This window comes from Lithobates pipiens, unplaced genomic scaffold (assembly GCF_037356315.1).
Source record: "Lithobates pipiens isolate NorthernLeopardFrog02 unplaced genomic scaffold, aLitPip1_a1.2 Scaffold_22, whole genome shotgun sequence".
Taxonomy (NCBI): Eukaryota; Metazoa; Chordata; class Amphibia; order Anura; family Ranidae; genus Lithobates; species Lithobates pipiens.
Genome location: NW_027507784.1, coordinates 53,672,959 through 53,692,884, shown reverse-complemented (window position 1 = coordinate 53,692,884; position 19,926 = coordinate 53,672,959). Strand labels below are relative to the sequence as shown.

The 19,926-nt window shown below is 43.4% G+C and overlaps 1 protein-coding gene across 2 annotated transcripts in view; it reads left to right on the top strand.

Moving 5' to 3' along the window:
* The window catches only part of TANK (TRAF family member associated NFKB activator), a 149,087-nt gene that overhangs the window by 102,649 nt on the left and 26,512 nt on the right, over positions 1-19,926 (top strand). For both annotated transcript variants that reach the window (XM_077447592.1, XM_077447591.1), the window contains exons 7-8: positions 5,565-5,626; positions 19,192-19,301. In XM_077447592.1, the coding sequence (XP_077303718.1) occupies positions 5,565-5,626; positions 19,192-19,301 (172 nt within the window). The remainder of the gene's footprint in view (positions 1-5,564; positions 5,627-19,191; positions 19,302-19,926) is intronic.

Here is a 19,926-nt window from a genome sequence, read left to right as displayed (position 1 = left end):
AAATCTTCTTCTTCTGAAATCTTCTGAAATCTTCTTCTTCTGAAATCTTCTGAAATCTTCTTCTTCTGAAATCTTCTGAAATCTTCTTCTTCTGAAATCTTCTGAAATCTTCTTCTTCTGAAATCTTCTGAAATCTTCTTCTTCTGAAATCTTCTGAAATCTTCTTCTTCTGAAATCTTCTGAAATCTTCTTCTTCTTGAAAATTCTTCTGAAATCTTCTTCTTCTTCTTCTTCTTCTGAAATCTTCTTCTTCTGAAATCTTCTTCTGAAATCTTCTTCTTCTTCTTCTTCTGAAATCTTCTTCTTCTGAAATCTTCTTCTTCTTCTTCTGAAATCTTCTTCTTCTTCTTCTGAAATCTTCTTCTTCTTCTTCTGAAATCTTCTTCTTCTGAAAGTGCTATAAAAAAAAACCTGAAGGTTTATTCTCACTTCAATCATTTTCAACATTAACAGCCTACTGGCATTGTTTAAACACAATTCTTCACCGTGAAATAGTAATTAAAGTAATGCAGAAGCTTTTCAACTTTCACAGTGAATAGTGAGGCTCGGTTCACACCTAAACTGGTCGTGGATCACACAGGAACACTGTGTCCCTGTTCTCCATTTCAGGGATGAATCGGGGCCAAATCTTTGCCTGAATTTCTGTGCAGTGCACTCGGCAGCCGCCCCGGAGATATGTGAACCGGCTACATAGAGAGCCGGTCACAATCTCCTGCTATGCGAATTGGATGTGGAGAAACCCGCATCCAATTCACATAGGTGTGAACCAGGGACAATGCTAGGTCTACAAAAGATCTAGAGCTAGAGCCCATAGCAGCGTAGTAAAGAAAGTCATATGCTTGGGCGGGCATACACATGTATATACAGTAATATACCTGTGTGTATGTCCCCAGAGAGCCCCGCCCCCCTTGCATCAGGGTCCCCAGAGAGCCCCCCCTTGCATCAGGGTCCCCAGAGAGCCCCCCCTTGCATCAGGGTCCCCAGAGAGCCCCCCCTTGCATCAGGGTCCCCAGAGAGCCCCCCCCTTGCATCAGGGTCCCCAGAGAGCCCCCCCCCCTTGCATCAGGGTCCCCAGAGAGCCCCCCCCTTGCATCAGGGTCCCCAGAGAGCCCCCCCCTTGCATCAGGGTCCCCAGAGAGCCCCCCCCTGGCATCAGGGTCCCCAGAGAGCCCCCCCCCTGGCATCAGGGTCCCCAGAGAGCCCCCCCCCTGGCATCAGGGTCCCCAGAGAGCCCCCCCCCTGGCATCAGGGTCCCCAGAGAGCCCCCCCCCCTGGCATCAGGGTCCCAGAGAGCCCCCCCTGGCATCAGGGTCCCCAGAGAGCCCCCCCCCCTGGCATCAGGGTCCCCAGAGAGCCCCCCCCCCCTTGCATCAGGGTCCCAGAGAGCCCCCCCCCTTGCATCAGGGTCCCCAGAGAGCCCCCCCCCCCTTGCATCAGGGTCCCCAGAGAGCCCCCCCCCCTTGCATCAGGGTCCCCAGAGAGCCCCCCCCCCTTGCATCAGGGTCCCCAGAGAGCCCCCCCCCCTTGCATCAGGGTCCCCAGAGAGCCCCCCCCCTTGCATCAGGGTCCCCAGAGAGCCCCCCCCCCTTGCATCAGGGTCCCCAGAGAGCCCCCCCCCTGGCATCAGGGTCCCCAGAGAGCCCCCCCCCCCGGCATCAGGGTCCCCAGAGAGCCCCCCCCCTGGCATCAGGGTCCCCAGAGAGCCCCCCCCCCTGGCATCAGGGTCCCCAGAGAGCCCCCCCCTGGCATCAGGGTCCCCAGAGAGCCCCCCCCCCTGGCATCAGGGTCCCCAGAGAGCCCCCCCCCTGGCATCAGGGTCCCCAGAGAGCCCCCCCCCCTTGCATCAGGGTCCCCAGAGAGCCCCCCCCCTTGCATCAGGGTCCCCAGAGAGCCCCCCCCCTTGCATCAGGGTCCCCAGAGAGCCCCCCCCCCTTGCATCAGGGTCCCCAGAGAGCCCCCCCCCCTTGCATCAGGGTCCCCAGAGAGCCCCCCCCCCTTGCATCAGGGTCCCCAGAGAGCCCCCCCCCCTTGCATCAGGGTCCCCAGAGAGCCCCCCCCCCTTGCATCAGGGTCCCCAGAGAGCCCCCCCCCCTTGCATCAGGGTCCCCAGAGAGCCCCCCCCCTGGCATCAGGGTCCCCAGAGAGCCCCCCCCCCCGGCATCAGGGTCCCCAGAGAGCCCCCCCCCCCCTGGCATCAGGGTCCCCAGAGAGCCCCCCCCCTGGCATCAGGGTCCCCAGAGAGCCCCCCCCCCTGGCATCAGGGTCCCCAGAGAGCCCCCCCCCCTGGCATCAGGGTCCCCAGAGAGCCCCCCCCTGGCATCAGGGTCCCCAGAGAGCCCCCCCCTGGCATCAGGGTCCCCAGAGAGCCCCCCCCCCTGGCATCAGGGTCCCCAGAGAGCCCCCCCCCTGGCATCAGGGTCCCCAGAGAGCCCCCCCCCCCCCCTGGCATCAGGGTCCCCAGAGAGCCCCCCCCCCCCCCTGGCATCAGGGTCCCCAGAGAGCCCCCCCCCCCCCTGGCATCAGGGTCCCCAGAGAGCCCCCCCCCCCTGGCATCAGGGTCCCCAGAGAGCCCCCCCCCCTGGCATCAGGGTCCCCAGAGAGCCCCCCCCCCCTGGCATCAGGGTCCCCAGAGAGCCCCCCCCCCTGGCATCAGGGTCCCCAGAGAGCCCCCCCCCCCTGGCATCAGGGTCCCCAGAGAGCCCCCCCCCCCTGGCATCAGGGTCCCCAGAGAGCCCCCCCCCCCCGGCATCAGGGTCCCCAGAGAGCCCCCCCCCCCTGGCATCAGGGTCCCCAGAGAGCCCCCCCCCCTGGCATCAGGGTCCCCAGAGAGCCCCCCCCCCTGGCATCAGGGTCCCCAGAGAGCCCCCCCCCCCGGCATCAGGGTCCCCAGAGAGCCTCCCCTCCCCTTGGGGTTTCCTGCAGAGACTCGGGCTATGGGTCACAGATTCGGGGCTATAGCCCCAAATGCCACCCCCTAATGATGCCATTGGTGTGAACCCAGCCTCAGTTTAATCCAGATCTGAAGTCTCAAACAGTCATTTGTTCTTTTCAACTCCTCTGTTGTGATAAATACTGGACTTGACAAACAGCTCCCCAGTTTTCACCTATCTACCAATTCAGCCTGGTTCAGCTTGAGGTTTGAGCCGTAGCTATGGCTTAACCAATATTAACCAATCTATCAATGTATTTGGCCAGACCAATCCTGGTTGATGGTGCTCATGGGTTGTTGCAGCCACCACTCAGTATTTAGCACAACATGGGGTTTGTAAAGGAACAGGGACCTTCTGAAATTTTAGGTTCTTTTCAATGCACCCATAACACAGTGACAAATATCTAGGTATCTAGAAGGTCAGAAGAGAAGAGTACGGAATCGCAGCATAGTTACTAAGGGATCAGGATGCTGGAGTCTGCTTTGAAATCAGCATTTCTGCCACATTGGGTATTTTCTTAGGCTCCTCCTTATTTCCTATATAGTTTATTGGTTCAATCTCTAAAAAAATGTGTTGCATTGGTGCAATTATCATTTAAAGCAAAACTAAAGTTGAAAAAAAAAAAGTTTGCGGCCAGGCAGGTTCTTTTATTGCAGACATGCTGTGTCTTTTCTACAATAAAATAAATGTACCTGCCTTTTTGTAATCTTCTATAGTAAGTATACTGAACTGCCCATGTGCAGCCTAATTTATATTCTGAAACAGTAGCTGTGTGCAGGGATGATTTTGCTTCTGCTCATGCCGCGGGCGTGACATCATCCGGCGCCGGCCGATCAAGACAGTCAGACCTATCACCCAGAAGAAGCTGGGGATAAGATGCCACCAAGGGACATCGGACTATTGGAACAGAGGTAAATATATTTTACTTTAGTTCCACTTTTAGGTTCCTTGGCTGTCTTCCAATTTATGTTCATAGAACTAAACTAAAAATAAATTGTATATATGTTGATATAACACTTGTGAACTTGCAAAACGTTTGTTCAAATGTATCGTTTGTTAAACAAGATCAAATAAAGGAGAAAGAGCACCTGTGCCTCATCCAATCTTTTTGGGGAGATCATATATAACCTACACTAAGTTACTAAAAGTATTGGGATGCTTGCCTTTACAGGCACAGGAACTTGGCAAAAAATGGCATCCCAGTCTTAGTCCGTAGGGTTCAATATTGAGTTGGCCCACCCTTTGCAGCTATAACAGCTTCAACTCTTCTGGGAAGGCTGTCCACAAGGTTTAGGAGTGTGTCTATGGGAATGTTTGACCATTCTAAACCTTGTAGACAGCCTTCCCAGAACAGTTGAAGCTGTTATAGCTGCAAAGGGTGGGCCAACTCAATATTGAATCTTACGGACTAAGACTGGAATGCCATTAAAGTTCATGTGCGTGTAAAAGCAGGCGCCCCAATACTTTTGATAATATAGTGTATCTGCAAATGGAATGGATGAAGCACAGGTACTCTTGCTCTTTCTATATATAATATAAATCTGTCTCATAAATCTACAACAATCGCATTTATATACTTGCAATGTTCAATTAAATCTGATCCCAGTAAGATACTCCAGTTGTCTAGATACTCTGGATTTTAGATTGAAAAATACGAAATTACAAAAAAATCATAGGTATTTTTCAGTCTCCTTTTTAGAGCAAATTCACACCATATGCAATAGGCAGCCCTGGGCAGGCTTGCTTAATGCATAGACAAGGCAATTTTTCACCGACTCCCTACACCCCATCATAAGACGCTGCAGTGCATAAAGATAAACAAAATTGTCCTGTTGAAACATTTAAATTAAAAAGAAGTGAACAGCGTGTTGTATCATTACAGTGCACTGGCACTGCTCCCTTCACAACACACTATAATGCTGCCACTGGTGTGAACAGGCCCTCAATCAATTTTGATAAAGGTGGAAAAAGATGAACCCAGATGGGATGGAATGGGATGATCTGGATACAGGTGTGGGATATAATCAAATCTTTCTATCCCTATCTCCTATTCATGATGCTATCCTTTTTAACACTATGGGTTCTCGTTAAATAAGCTCACAGGCCTGTAAGTTACTGGCATTATATATTTTTTTTTTTTTTTTTTTGCATGCTTATGACATCCAGTAGAGTGCTACCTCCCATTTTGCAATTTTTAAATGCGGTCTGATTTTTTTTTTGAGACATCAGCTGCTCTAATAATCTTCAATAAAGGAGGTGAGAATCAATTCTGATCTTTCTTACTACAGCCAGCCTCCAGCTATCCAGTTAAAACCTTCATCATCCATTTGTGAATTATACATTGGTTGGCCAGTAGGAGGCGGTATAACACTGCAATAGATTTTCTGGTGTTGCTTTGCACCGTCTATTTCTATCTCTTTGTTATTGTCTAATCATATCCATCCATTTATTCCTGTCTGACTGAGACTATACTTCATAATTATCAATGTTTTTAAACCAGCATAGAATATAGATGTTTTTCGGCACCTCCCGTCAGTCTTAGATGAACCTGAAATAGACGTACAAAACTGAATGAACTGAAATGCTTTCTTATTCGTGCTTGTTAAGGTGTACTTTTTTTTTTTTTTTTCTGAGATGAGAAGTAAAAACTTGAATCCAGACCTTTCTGCTGCTTCTGCCTTCAGTGAAAATGAAAGGTAAAGTAAAAACGTTGTTGACTATGATGGTGGCTCTTCCTAGACATGCAATGTAAATGGACATGGAAAGAGAGGGAAAGAATATAAAGCCTAATTCCTGGTTAGATTTAACAAAAAAATGTAATCTAACCTTTTGTTAAAAAAAATAAAAAAAAATAATAATAAAAAAGCTCAGGCTGCCATACTTATTTAAAATCCAGAGCTGTCCCCACAGTAACCCCCCTTCCCTACAAGATTGTCCTTAGTCTTCTGGCTTAAATGGCGTCCAGCATCATTATCCGCAGCAGACTGAGGACTCTTCTGTGAAGGCAGGACATCATGGGACCCCTTTCACAACAGCGCCCTGCATTGTACTGGTCATCATGTCTCCTTCACCTTCTAAATCAGTAAGGACCACCCTGCCCAAGTTGAGGTGAAATGGGACCTGCAGTGTCAAAAGACTGCCCTCAAAACTTTGGAAAAGGTATAATAAAACACAATGGAGACCTTTGAGGGAAGGTTTGGGGGGGGGGGGGGGGGTGTAAACTAGGGTGTAAAGTTTAGGAACCCCTGTCAGGTGTTTACCATGGTGTTTCCTCCATTGGAAAGCTTTCTTTTCTCACTTCTGGTTCTGGTGACAGATATCATGGGGACAGGAAGTGAGAGGAAATCTCAGCAGGGATAAATGGAGCAGAAGCAGCCTGACATATGTCCTAAATTTCCACCATAAGCTATCCTAGATTAGAAAGGCATTTTGTATGGTATTTTTTATATGTAAGGTGTAAGGTCCCCATTAGATTGTTTGTTTGTTTTTTCTTGTTTTTTCTTTTTTTGTTTTTTTTAAATCAGAGTCCCGATCTCAGTCCCCTTTATATCAGCGCCTTCTTTACATCAGAAACCCTCCAACCTTCTTTCATCAAGGTCCCCCTTTACGCCACAGGGTCCTTATCAGAGCCTCCTGTTACATTGCGTTCCCTATAAGTGTTGAACATCACTGCACCTGCCCCCCCCCCGCAAAGTCCAGGTCCGAGTTGGGGGTGTTGAAGCACAGACCATAGGCAGCCTCTGCTGACCTTACTACTCAATAAATGCACATTGAGGATATTCCACTGTCCCTAGCTGTGGGCCAGATAAAATTGTGTAGATTGGAGACCCCCTCTCTAGAAGCTGCTTCCTGTCCTTGAGCTGCCAACTACACCTCTTGTGCACTTTAGGTCTCATGCACAGTGCTGCTCCTAGGGATGTTCTGCTTTTGTTTTTTCCCCCCTGCTCCTAAATGCGCCTGCATCTTAGCCTATGTGTCCATGCACACTTAGGCACTTAGACGAGTTTAGAGGCAGAAAAGAATATACACAGTACACAGCTGGTGTGCCCAGGAGCAGCAGAGGTTTGGCGGAAAAAACACTCGACATGCCAAAGCGCTAGGTTAATTTAGCGCTTGAGCATTTATTTGTTTCAGTCGCAAGAATAAATTATTATTCTGGTCAATGAAATGACTTACCGTCTAAGAATTTAAAGTGACGAAACGCGTTACATGAGTTTACAGTCATCAAGCATTCTTTCTACCCAAAAACAGCTGCCAGGAGGAAAGGTGTCTAGGAGAGTTGGTAAAACATCCAGTGTGCAAACGGTTTATGATATACACTACATTACCAAAAGTATTGGGACACCTGCCTTTACACACACATGAACTTTAATGGCAGTCTTAGTATGTAGGGTTAAATATTTATTTGGCAAACCCTTTGAAGCGATAACAGTTTCAACTCTAATGGGAAGGCTGTCCACAAGGTTTAGGAGTCTGTCTATGGGAATGTTTGACCATTCTTCCAAAAGCAAATTTTGTGAGGTCAGGTACTGATGTTGGAGAGAAGGCCTGGCTCAGTCTCCGCTCTAATTCATCCCAAAGGTATTCTAACGGGTTGAGGTCAGGTCTCTGTGCAGGCCAGTCAAGTTCCTCCACCCCAAAGGCACTCATCCATGTCTTTATGGACCTTGCTTTGTGCACTGGTCCAAATCATTTGGTGGAGGGGGGATTATAATGCGGGGTTGTTTTTTCAGGGGTTGGGCTTGGCCCCTTAGTTCCAGTGAAGGGAACTCTTAAGGTGTCGGCATACCAAGACATTTTGGATAATTTCATGCTTCCAACTTTGTGGGAACAGTTTGGGGATGGCACCTTCCTGTTCCAACATGACACAAAGCAGGGTCCATAAAGACATGGATGAGTGAGTTTGAGGTGGAGGAACTTGTCTGGCCTGCACAGAGTCCTGGCCTCAACCCGATAGAAGACCTTTTCAATGAATTGGAGCACAGACTGCGAGCCAGGCCTTCTCTCCAACATCGTTGCCTGACCTCACAAATTTTCTTCTGGAAGAATGGTCAAACATTCCCATAGACACACTAGTAAATCTTGTGGACAGCCTTCCCAGAAGAGTTGAAGCTGTTATAGCTGCAAAGGGTGGGCAAACTCTATACTGAACCCTACAGACTAAGACTGGGATGCCATTAAAGTTCATGTGCGTGTAAAGGCAGGTGCCAACACTTTTGACAATCTAATGTCCATCTCTCAGGTTTTTACTGCTTTCTATTTATCACAGGTTTGAGGGTTTTCATCACCACAGGAAATAAAAGGGGGTAATCTTCCAATGTGAACATTTTTTCCGGTGAAATCTAAGAAGGGTCCCCTCTCGCTTTGTAGATATTTCTTCTATATTCCTGTTGCTTCGACAGGGAAGAAAATTAAGGGAAAGCACTCCATTGGGTCGCAGATTGAAAAAAAAAAAAAAAACAAAACGGTCATTTCCTATTTTTATCTTGAAGACTGCATTTTGGCTTTTAGATGTACTTTGAGGAAGTAAAGCCTCTTTAAAAAAAAAAAATACACCCTACAAGGCAAAAGCATAATGAGCTAGTATGCATAGCATACCAGCTCCTTATGAATTACTCACCTTAGATCAAAGCCCCGGCATCGGCCCTCGTTCGCCTCCTCCGATGCCGCCATCTATCCTGGAGTGACTTCCAGGTATCACTGCTCCAGCGCTGTGACTGGCCAGAGCTGTGATGACATCACTACCGCACATTCGCGCTGGTGCCGCCACTAACGGCATGATCGCTGTTAGAAACGGCACGCTCAGTGCACCTGCGCCCAATGTCTACGGCGCATGCTTCGTAGACATCGGTGCCGCCATTCCTGCAAATATCTCCTAAGCCTTCTAGGTTTGGGAGATATTTCTTGCACCTACAGGTAAGTCTTAATCTAGGCTTACCTGTAGGTTTAAAGTGGTTGTAATGGGTTTACAACTACTTTAACATTTAGCATTAGCTCAGAATGCAATGGAATGACCAATACATATAGTGGAATTTTCAGTAAGGAAATAATAAAAAATGATATCAAACGTAGTTCTCAAATACGAACTATAAAAGTTCACCATTTAGGTAGTATTTGTAACATTTACGTTTTTGTAAAAAAATACTTTGTGTTTATAGCTCAATTCGTATACTTAAACACCAATAAATATACATTTAAAACCAAAACAATTTGCCAATTAGCACAAATTTGCATCAGAAGTTATCACGGAGTCTGAAACAGAGGATTTACATTGCTCATCTTGCTGTCTTATATCCTGCATTGCTTCTGGGTTTTTTTTATTTTTATTTTTTTTATTTTTTTCATTTAGGTTTGGAGTGGGGAGCATTTACATCTTCTGAATATTTACACAGGGCAGTTTTAACAGCTGTTCTAAAATCTGTCAGTTTGCTTTAAATGATGATATGTTGCCTGTCATTCCAACTTCTTATTATGTTTGCTATAAGCCCCAAAACATCTTTGGATTTAAAGCGGCTCCGTACTTTTCTTCCTGTGTAAACAGGCATCCAAATGTGTTGCAAGCAGTGGTATTGGCGCTTATCCTTGGTTAGATTTAGGATTGCCCCTTTCTAGTCTATGGAAAATTGAACAGGGGTGGGGGTGCTGCTATGTGCTTAGTACGTGGGCGAGGTCATATTTATTTTTGTGTGGTTTAATTATAATGCGTTAGTGCGCTATTTTTTTATTATTTAAAAATAATGGTTTAATAATGTGACAACAAAAATACATAAACCATAAAAATGTTTATATATGAATGTCAAAACAAAAAAAAAATATAAGGGGAGTAATAAATTAAAGTTTTACTAAACCCAGGACCCTGCATTCACTATAGCTGGTCTCCCACAGTACACAGAACATGGAAATGCTATTATTTTACTAAATATAAACTGCTAAATACCTTTTTTCATCAGCAGTATATAGCAGTCTTGTGACTTATATCAGTGGCTGGCCAAGCACTGGTTAAAGCTTGTAGGGGGAGTTTTCATTCTACTCTGACTGTCCTATGAGGCTATAGGACCCCTGACCCTCTGTCTGGACAGTGCTGATTGGTCCTGTGCTGATCACATGCACCCTCCCCATAAAAAAAAATTCTCTAGCAATACACACCAAACTGAGCATGTTCAGAGTAACTCCAAAAGGCTCTTTCTTATCAGAAGATGGAGTGGGAACCGTAAAAGAAGGATGGGGGCGGGGGGGCAGTGAAGGCAGAATCTTATTTTTTTTTATTTTTATTTTTTTTTTTAACTCCCTTTTTTATTGGTTGAACTAGATAGACTTGTGTCTTTCTTCAACCAGACTAACTATGTAACTATGACAGCCTTTTTACACAATGCGGAAGAATAACCCTTTAAGTTCCACAGTGAGTATAACAAGCATGCTTTACTGCATATACAGACTGATTTTACTGTTGTGGGTTTAGTAACACTTTAAGGCGGAGCTCCACCCAAAAATGGGAAGTTCTGTTTTAAGGACTTGTCCCCCCCCCCCCACTCCTCTTGAACAATTGCCACTTTTGAGGAGCAGGGGATGGGTACCCTCTCCCACTCCACCTAGGCGATCAAAGCATAAGTCCCCCCCCCCCCCCCTGCAGTCTTCTGGGATACGTGACAGGTCCCAGAAGAAGACTACATCCACCATTAACTATGTGCATGCAGCTGTGAAGCTGCATGCAGGCTGTCACAGCCAGGTGCCCATAGTAAGGATGCTGGCCTGAGGAAAGAAGACAGCAGGTGAGACTGACTGGGGTGAGCACATTGCTGAATTGTGGGTGGCTGTTTTTTGTAAGTCAGCAGCTACAGTTTAGCTGCTGCTCAGTCAGCTGCTGACTTATTTTTTCCACAGGAGACTGAAACTGCTTTAAGACAGGCAAGTTATCGAAGGGTGCATAAGGGGGTCAAATATAATTATTTATTTTTATTCGAACCCTTAGGGACTTTCAAGGTGCTAATATATCATAATAGAAACGATAATAAGCAGAGGGAAATAGCGTAAAAATAACACCAATTTTTATTATACACAAGAAATACAAAACAATGTAAAAAATAAGTAAAAACACTTAATCACATTCTTTGATTAAGGATTTTGATACAGTTTATGGAGCTTATAAAATATACCACTCAACATGTTTCGCTCCGAAAGTGAGCTTCCTCAGGAGTAGTTGGTATATCTAGTAGATAAACTGTAAATGAAATGGATACATACATGAAACAAAATAAATTGAATACATGCATAGATATAATTCATGTTAACTAGCACTGAAACAAAGTCATTTAAAGTTAAAGTCCCTAAGGGTTAGATCCCTTGCCCTTGTGTGTTTTTTCATATATATTTGGGGATGTGGTGCTAAAAATCATCCAGGCTATACCTCCGTTCTGTATATTTATTTTTATTGTTACAAGAAACTTGCAAGTTTCTTGTAACGGACATTATGGGTAGATTAGAGGGTAGGTATCTGATCTGCATCCAAACCCTAAACATAAAATATAACTATATATTTTTTTATGAATAAAGACTGTCTGCAGGTTTCATTCACACAAGAGCTGCTCTTGGTGCTCTGACCCAGCTGTCAAACTGGCACCCCAGGATGGTTGAGGGGTTGGGATCTGGTTTGCTCTGCAGGGTGTTCACACCAGACACACTACATAAAAACTACAAATTTAGACGTTATAAAAAAAATAGACCAACCATTAGTTTCTTTGAGAAGATACTGCTGTACTTCACAATGTTTCTGATGGAAAGTATTTTGGTTCTTTTTGTTTCCCTTACCATAACATTTGTTACACATTTAGGACAGAATCATTTTTTATCTTGTAAATATTTTATCAAATGGGCAGAGAACATTTTAGCCACCCACCATGGTTCTCTACTGTTGCTGCAGCATTTGCCAGAACTGTGGTTTAAAACACTCCATCAGCATATAGTAAGGCTTCCATATAGTCCACCATCGTGTGATCAGGATGTCACAGTACTAAAAAATGCAGACCGCCCTGTCTCATAAGGGAATTCGTGGATCTTGTATAACAATATGTACTATGGAAAAATGGCACCCAAGTGAACAGTTGGTGACACGGGACACGCTTATCCTAATTCTGTTTAAGGGAAGTAACTGAGTCAGAGCTATGTATAGCCCACTGCATTAAACATTTCTGTTGGGTAGCGAGAGCCTGAAAGTAAGCACCTTCTGCTGTTTCCCCTCTTTGGAAAATCCAGCCCAACTAACAGACTCCTGAAAGTCTCAGATTAGGGGCACGCTCTCTTCCTCTCTCCTAGCATGGCTGAATCTTTTTGGTTTAGTCAGCTACAGAGGTTATCCTTATTAAAAAAAAAAAAAAAAAAACACCACAACAACTTTTCAAACAGTAGAAATAAACGGTGTATTATATGTAAAATGAATATAAACAAATTCTGGGTGTAAATTTGTACATTTCAAAAAATGAAAGCCAACTGCTGGGCAAAAAAATAAAATATTAATCCTGCCGTACCCCCACCCCCCACACACACCTACACCTATCTAATATCTCTTTACAAAACAAAACAAAAAAAAGGACCCCCCTACATTTTAAATGAAAAGGAAGACTGAGAAGGGCTGTCAGTGTTTTTTAGCATATTGATGTTTTTATTTACAAAAAAATAAATAAAAATCAGTTGTGATTAGCGAAGGGTGAATAATGTGGGAACGGAAGGATTTTTTTTTTAAAAACCCAGGGATGAGTTTTAGATTACAATCAGCCAAAAACCATTCGACTTTCCCTTTTTAATTATCCACCATCCCAAGCATCCTGAATCATTAATATGCAGACTTTCTCCTTACCAGTCCCGTTCTTTGTTGATAAAACTGCACATGTTAACACACATCAGCGTTGGCTGTCCCTCCTTTCTTAGTATAGCTTATTTCCATATTCTATAATTAGCCTTCCTGGGTAATATGTGTTTGGCACTAACCAGCCACCAGTAACACTAATTAGCCCACAGTGTTCTTTCTTAGGGCCGCTATTACTTACATTTTTTTTTTCTTATTAGTTTTCATTACCATTCACTAGTATTAGTTGTTAAGTGTAATTCTTTGCTTTTGTAAGCATTTATTAGCACGTTACTCTATTTTTCTAACAGTTCGCAGCATATGCTGGTTGTATTTGCAAGCATTTATTAGCAATCATGTCATCTGTAATTAGTACCCACTAACACGGGGCCTATCTTCCTATATTCATTGTTATTCACATGAAATAAATATCATTAGCACAATTTTTTACCATTTATACCATTAATATTAAGTACTTTTATCTGCCATAGCTCACTCTGCTTCCAATATTCGCTCATAATTATTAATCTACTCACATCTTTGTACATTCTTATGCAGGTGTGTGTATATCAGTAATAAGCAATCTGTATTCCTACAGCTGTTGAGGAAGTATAATTTACAACATGAAGTGCCAGGCTCCGTTTAATGAGAACCAGTATTGTAGAATCTGTGTATCTGTGTGAATTTGGACATCTTAGTAGAGGCAAGACTTTTCTTCCACATGTCAGAGCTGGCTTCCTGATGGCTTGTGGGGGGGCAGTATTTAAGAAGCATCAGAAGATAGCACAGATCCACAGGAGGAATAAAGCAGGGAGCTTCATTTATCCTGGGTCTGGAAGTGCAGACATGGAAGTGATTTGCTTACCCACAAATTAGTTAAAATTTGTAATATATATATATATATATAGTGTGTGTGTGTATGTGTGTGTATATATATATATATATATATATATATATATATATATATATATATATATATATATATATATATATATATATATATAATTTTTTATTTTTTTTTGTTTGTATATACAGTATATAATATTAAAAGCATGTGTGCATTTTGAACATTTAAACCTAACAAAGGATTCCCACAGCACCATGGGTTACCTAAAGAGGCAGTACAGCAGACGTTGCTTGCTTTGCAGCTCCCTTTGATTGAAACCCCAGACTGAGCCCTGGGATATATGAATAACTGCTAATTCAGTTTCACTTGTATCTTTAGAGCCTATACACAAATTTTTATTTTGCTGTAAACAAATCTACAGATGTAAAAACCAGCAGGTAGACAGCAATTTAAAAAATTAAATAGAAAAATCTTTTCATTAGGTAAATTTGTTTTGAAAAGTAAAAGCACAAATAAAGCAAAAGAAAAAAGCGTAGAGTTTTGGTTACATATGGTTTGCTTGTGCAAGTAATAATTCACATGTAGAGACAATGTTCAGCAAAACGGACAACACATTTTTGGGGACGATAAGAACATTCAGTATATTACACTGATCTATCGGTTAAATAGTAGACGTTCTGCATATTGCCCACAAATCAATATGAAACAAAAAAGGAAGGGTAAAAATTTTAGAAGAGGCAGAGTGATGCTGGGCAAGAAGAGAGAGGAGAAAGGAGGAGGGGAGGTAGAGTCAGCTGGGGGGAGGTGACAATGAGCTCAGATCTGAGTACACAAAAGTGGTGGTTGCATTAGATACAAAAGTCGGCAATGGAATTTTCATAGAAGGTAGTTGGTATTCCATGGTTCCCAGTCTTGCCAAAACATAAACATACTGCCCTTAAGCCTAGCTGTCAGCTTTTCATTAAGCAAAGTCCAAAGAACTTGGGATTTAACTTCAGACACAGATGTGTTTTGAGAGCTAGGCATTCGCTATCTTTTGTTTCTTAGCTGTAAGGATGTGGGTCAAGAGAGTAAATTGGGGTTTGGTTTCTGTTTGAGAATTGCTTCAAGGGGGCTCATTGGCAATGCTCTGTAAATAAAAGGGTATGTAACATGCCATATACTTGTTGCCAGAGCCGCTGTACCACCAGGCTAGTCCACCATGTGTGAATAAAAGAGCCGGACTCTGAACAGCCACGTAAGCAATGCAAAGAGACGTTAGGGTTAATATGTTCTAGTCTAGTAGGGACCAATGAATCGGTACTCTGTAGTTAGGTTCAATCGCAGTTGCATTATGGGTACAAAAGCAAGATTTTGTGGTAGCTTTGGTCCCAGGGCTTATGGTCAATAGACAACTGTAAACCTCATTCCCACTTACTGACATAGTTTAGGTCACTGGTGTTTGTTTGGAGGTTAAGGTACCATAAAGTAGGTGAATCCTCTAGGGCAGTGATGGCGAACCTTGGCACCCCAGATGTTTTGGAACTACATTTCCCATGATGCTCCTGCACTCTGCAGTGTAGTTGAGCATCATGAGAAATGTAGTTCCAAAACATCTGGGGTGCCAAGGTTCGCCATCACTGCTCTAGGGGGTCAACAAAGAGTAAAGGAAATGTTTGAAGACCCCAGGGGGTTCAAAGGCTTGGGGGAAGGAGGGTTTGCAAATAATAGACAATAGTGGCATTTGGAGGGAGAGCATCCTTCTTGAATACTTGACTGTCCCAGTGCTGTGTGTTGGGGTTCAGAAGTGTTTTCCGGTCCCAAGGGTGCAGCCACAACAGGTTATGAATAGACAGGAGAGCGCAACCAACAACTTCCAGATGAACCCTAAACAGTGTTTAAGAGCTGGTATAATACTTAGTCAGTTTAGAAATTTGTGCAGCTTGATAATATCTCAAAAAGTTTGAGACGCCCAGCCCCCTATTTGGTCTAGTTTGAAACAACATGTTTACAGCCCCACCACATGAAACACATTACCCGACCTTGGATGGAGCTCATGCAAGATTCAGAAATCCGTGACTGTAAGACCCTATATAGCAACAATAAAAATGAAGTACCTACCTTACTTACCTATATTATACCTATTATACCCAACCAGCACAGGTTGTAGACAATTCTGCAGGTGAGATTTGAGTTTCCTGACTAATGGGGGGATACCTGGCTTCAAGAAGAGTAGAATAATTATTCATCCAATAAACACCCAAAAACTGTAGTTTGTGGTTTTCCCATTAGGTTTGTTGAAGATTGTGGAGCTGAGTGGGGGGAGGAACATATTTTGAGCTTTTGATTTTGTGGAATTAACCTGCAAGCCAAACTGCATTAGGATCTTCTATAAATTGGGCTGGGAGATTAGGGTGTTGGCTATTGTCAGGATTGGATGACATCATTCACAAAGCGGCTCAACTTGTAGTGGTATGCAGCTATTGACAGACTGGCTTATGTCTGGGGAGTCCCATATCAATTGGGCCAAAGGCTCAGTAGCCAGAGCAAACACGAGCAGAGATGGGGGCAACCCTGGCTGGTTCCCTGCTTGGTAGAGATAGAAGGGGATTTAAAGCCTGCATATTTACTTATGCCATGGGGGAGTCAAAGTTTCTAGATTAAGAGGCAGAACTTGGGGAACAGCCCCACTTCTCTAATGTATAAAAAAAAAGGTAAGGCCAGGACACGGTGTTGAAGGCCTTTTGTATATCAAGTGAAAAGAGCATAAGTGGTTTCTTCTCATAGAGACCTCAACTAGGAGAGCGTTTATGCATATTGTCCCTAACCTATCAAATGGGAATAAAAGCGTCTTGATCTTGGTGGATAAGAGCTCCTTTGCCTTGGTTCATCCTGGATGCCAGAATTTTGGAGTGGAGTTTCATATTGACATTTATTCTGGATATTTTGTCAGAAGTTAGACCAATTTGTGTCATTGGAGTTGGGTTTAGGAATCATAGAGATATTGGCTAGTAGGTATTCCGGTTGAAAAGAATGTTGGTCATGGAGATTTGTAAAAGCCTGGCACAAAAGAGGTCCTAGAATATCTGTGGAGCATTTATGAGAGGTTGAGAAGCCATCTGGTCCCAGTCTTTTGCGCATTTTTAGTGTTTTGATAGGCAATACAACCTCTTCATCTTAAATTGGAGAGTCTAGCGCCTGGCGAAAGACCACAGACATGCTGCTTTTGTAGAAGAAAGTGTTGGTAGAGCTATAGAGGTCAGTTGTAAAAAATAAAAAACTATCTGGGGGGCTGCTCATATACATATGCTTCCCAGTATGGTGGTGATGGAGCTTGTGAGACGTGCCAACGTGCTGTAGTCTCCACACTAGCAGGGAATCTGGCTCATTGGCCTTGAGATAGAACGTGCGCTTCATACGTCGAATAACTTTTTCTGACGGTCTACTAGAGCTTCTCTTCTGCTTTTGCAATGTACCCCACATAATGCAGTACACACAGATGTGGTAACATAATGCTGTGTTAAAAATTAAGCAGCATGTCACTTTTATGTGGCATTACTGCTTGTCAGCCGCCTCCATTCATTTTGATGGAAATGCGCTGTAACTGCACCTATAGCATTTTATAGCATGTTAGTGAAGTGTTTATAAAGTATTAACTGGGTTCTGGGGGACAGGCAGTGGAGTTTCCTGTATCCCAGTATGCATTGGGAAATAATGGAGAATTAGGACAGAGCAGCTCCAGCACATTTTGGTGTGGTAACACCCTTAGCTTCTGTGTGCGGGCAAAAACATCAACCAGTCAGCAATACTGATGGTGCCAGGCAGGAGCAGAGGCATTGAGCAAAAGCTTTTTGTGTCACCAAAATGTTGGTGCCAACAAGAGTCAATGCCTTTAAGTGACTGACAGTCCTTCCATTATACTATTGTGCTGGACCAAGCCAAGTGTCAAAGAGATCAAAAGTATATTAATCTGTCTTGCAAAGAATTAACAAAAATGCCTGCCATCGCACCACAACCCAATCACCCCTTAAAGCAGATCATTTCCTCTTCCCCATTAAGAACTTCCCTCTGAAAATACAACACTTTCATGAGCATTTAAAACAAGCATTCTTGATGATTGGTCAACGCTTCAAAACCATGTCATAAGTGTTATAGCTATAAACTTAATGGGAATTTGAGAATTACTTCATTCTTCTTAATTACGTGTGAACAAGCCCTTAGAGGGCTGGAGGGTGGAGACTGCAGGGGGCATGTCAGCAGGAGGGAGAGAAACAATAGTACACTGATCTTACCAGTGATAAGCTGTTTCAGTGTGCGTGTGAGGGGGGGGGGGGGGGGGGCAGGGCAGCATGTCGGCATAACACTGACCATTGGGGGACAAGCAGACTGTGCACCCAGCACAGCTAGAAAACTGACCATGCTGGGATGAAAGTGCAACCAAGCCTAACGTGGTCAGTTTGAAGTAAGAAAGCTGGGGGACTGGCAGGATCACTAAGTATTTCACACAAAGGAAGCAATACAAAGAGAACCGGATACTTTTTCATTCATTTGTGGCTGCAATTTATACCTACATTTCTCTGTACCTAGTAAAAGATCTGCAGTATGTTTTTTTGTTTTTGTTTTTTTTAATTGAAGATCAGTGGAACTGAAGCCATCAAAGAAGGCTGTGAAAACAGATCCATTCTCTCTCTGTGTTCGGTTGGGGAGATCTTCACTTCCTGTCTAGAAGACACAATAGTAAATAACTGTTAATATCTACAATGTAAAGGGAAACTCCCTCTTACACAGTTATCACTGGAACAAGTGTCCTGTTTGAATAATTTTTCCTCTACCTCTGGTTCTGGTGACAACTCTGACAACCCATCATTTTGTCTAGGTAACATTGGGCACCAGGGCACCTAGAGTGTGATTCTCCCTACTGGTAACACAGACCACAATACAATTCTGATATAAGATTTATGCTCAACACACCTATTTTTTTAATAATTGAAATCAAGACTGAAATGGAGAAGGTGAAAATATGACTCTACTTGTAACTGGGTGAACTAACTAAATGCTTTGGCAGGGTTGGGTCTATACTGTTTATAGATTTAGTGAAAGATGTCCAGGGTGTGTGCTTTATATGAAAACATTCACATAGCTTATCATCAAAACTGTATGTAAATTCATTGTTTGCGAATGGGGCAAAACCGAAAGTTCTCAGGCTATTTTTCTATGCAGTTGAAGAATGCGTGAATTGGGAAAATACCACATTATGGCCACTAGTGGTCATAATGTGGTATTATCCACATTCAAACTGCAGAGAATAAAGCTTGAGAATATTAGATTTTGCACAGTTCAATGGGGAAAAAAAGCTATGTGGATTTTCTTTAATAAATGCACCTCCTATTGTTTCTATAACTGAATTTTTTATTTTATTTTATGAATCAAGATTTTATAACCAATTTATTTTGTATAGAATTATTTCAGTGACATACTTTATCAGTATTTAAGGTACAAGTGCTCATTGGTTGTGTTTTGCCTTTAAAAGACATTAGCATGATGTTTGTTTCCTTCTCTGCTAACGTACGCTTTAAACCAAAATGTTTTACACACAGGCAAAGCTTTGTGCGGGTTTTCTCAGACCTAAAGGAACAATTTAGCCGGATTTCCAAGTTATCTAGAAGACAAAGCCACCTTCTAAAGGGAGAAATCGCATCTAGTAATGGTATGATGGGCTTTCGATTTTACATTGAAAAAAATGCATGCTTCCACATCTCCTAATCTAACTGTAAACGCTTCATACCTATAAAGAGGGTAACATTAGACTAAACACAGCAAGCATGTTTTTTGCATGAATGTGAACCTGTGAGGACAGGGATACGGAACTTAACATAGCTGACTTGTATTGCTTTACTTTGCGTTTTTTAAAGCGGTAGTAAACCGCTGTGATTTTTTAAATTTTTTTGGGGGTTTTTAACCTGCAAGGCAAAGTTTTATAGTATGAATCGCATACTAGCACATTATGTGAAACTTGCCTTAAAACGAAGCCATCCAGCGGCGCGCTGTCACCGCAGGGCTTCCATCTTCACCCAGTCTTCGTTCTGGGTTGGCAAGCTTCAGACCTTTTGATTCGATGAGCCGAGATGACGTCACTCCCGCGTATGCACACAGGAACCGCTGTTCACGGCACAGGGCTCTGTAGGAACAACACGGTATGCCGTTCATTCAAAGTGCATGTACTGGTGATGTAGTTGGCAGCTTCACAAGTAAATATCTCCTACATGGTTCACGTTTAGGAGATATTTACTTTACCTGTAGGTAAGCCTATTACTATAGGCTTACCTATAGGT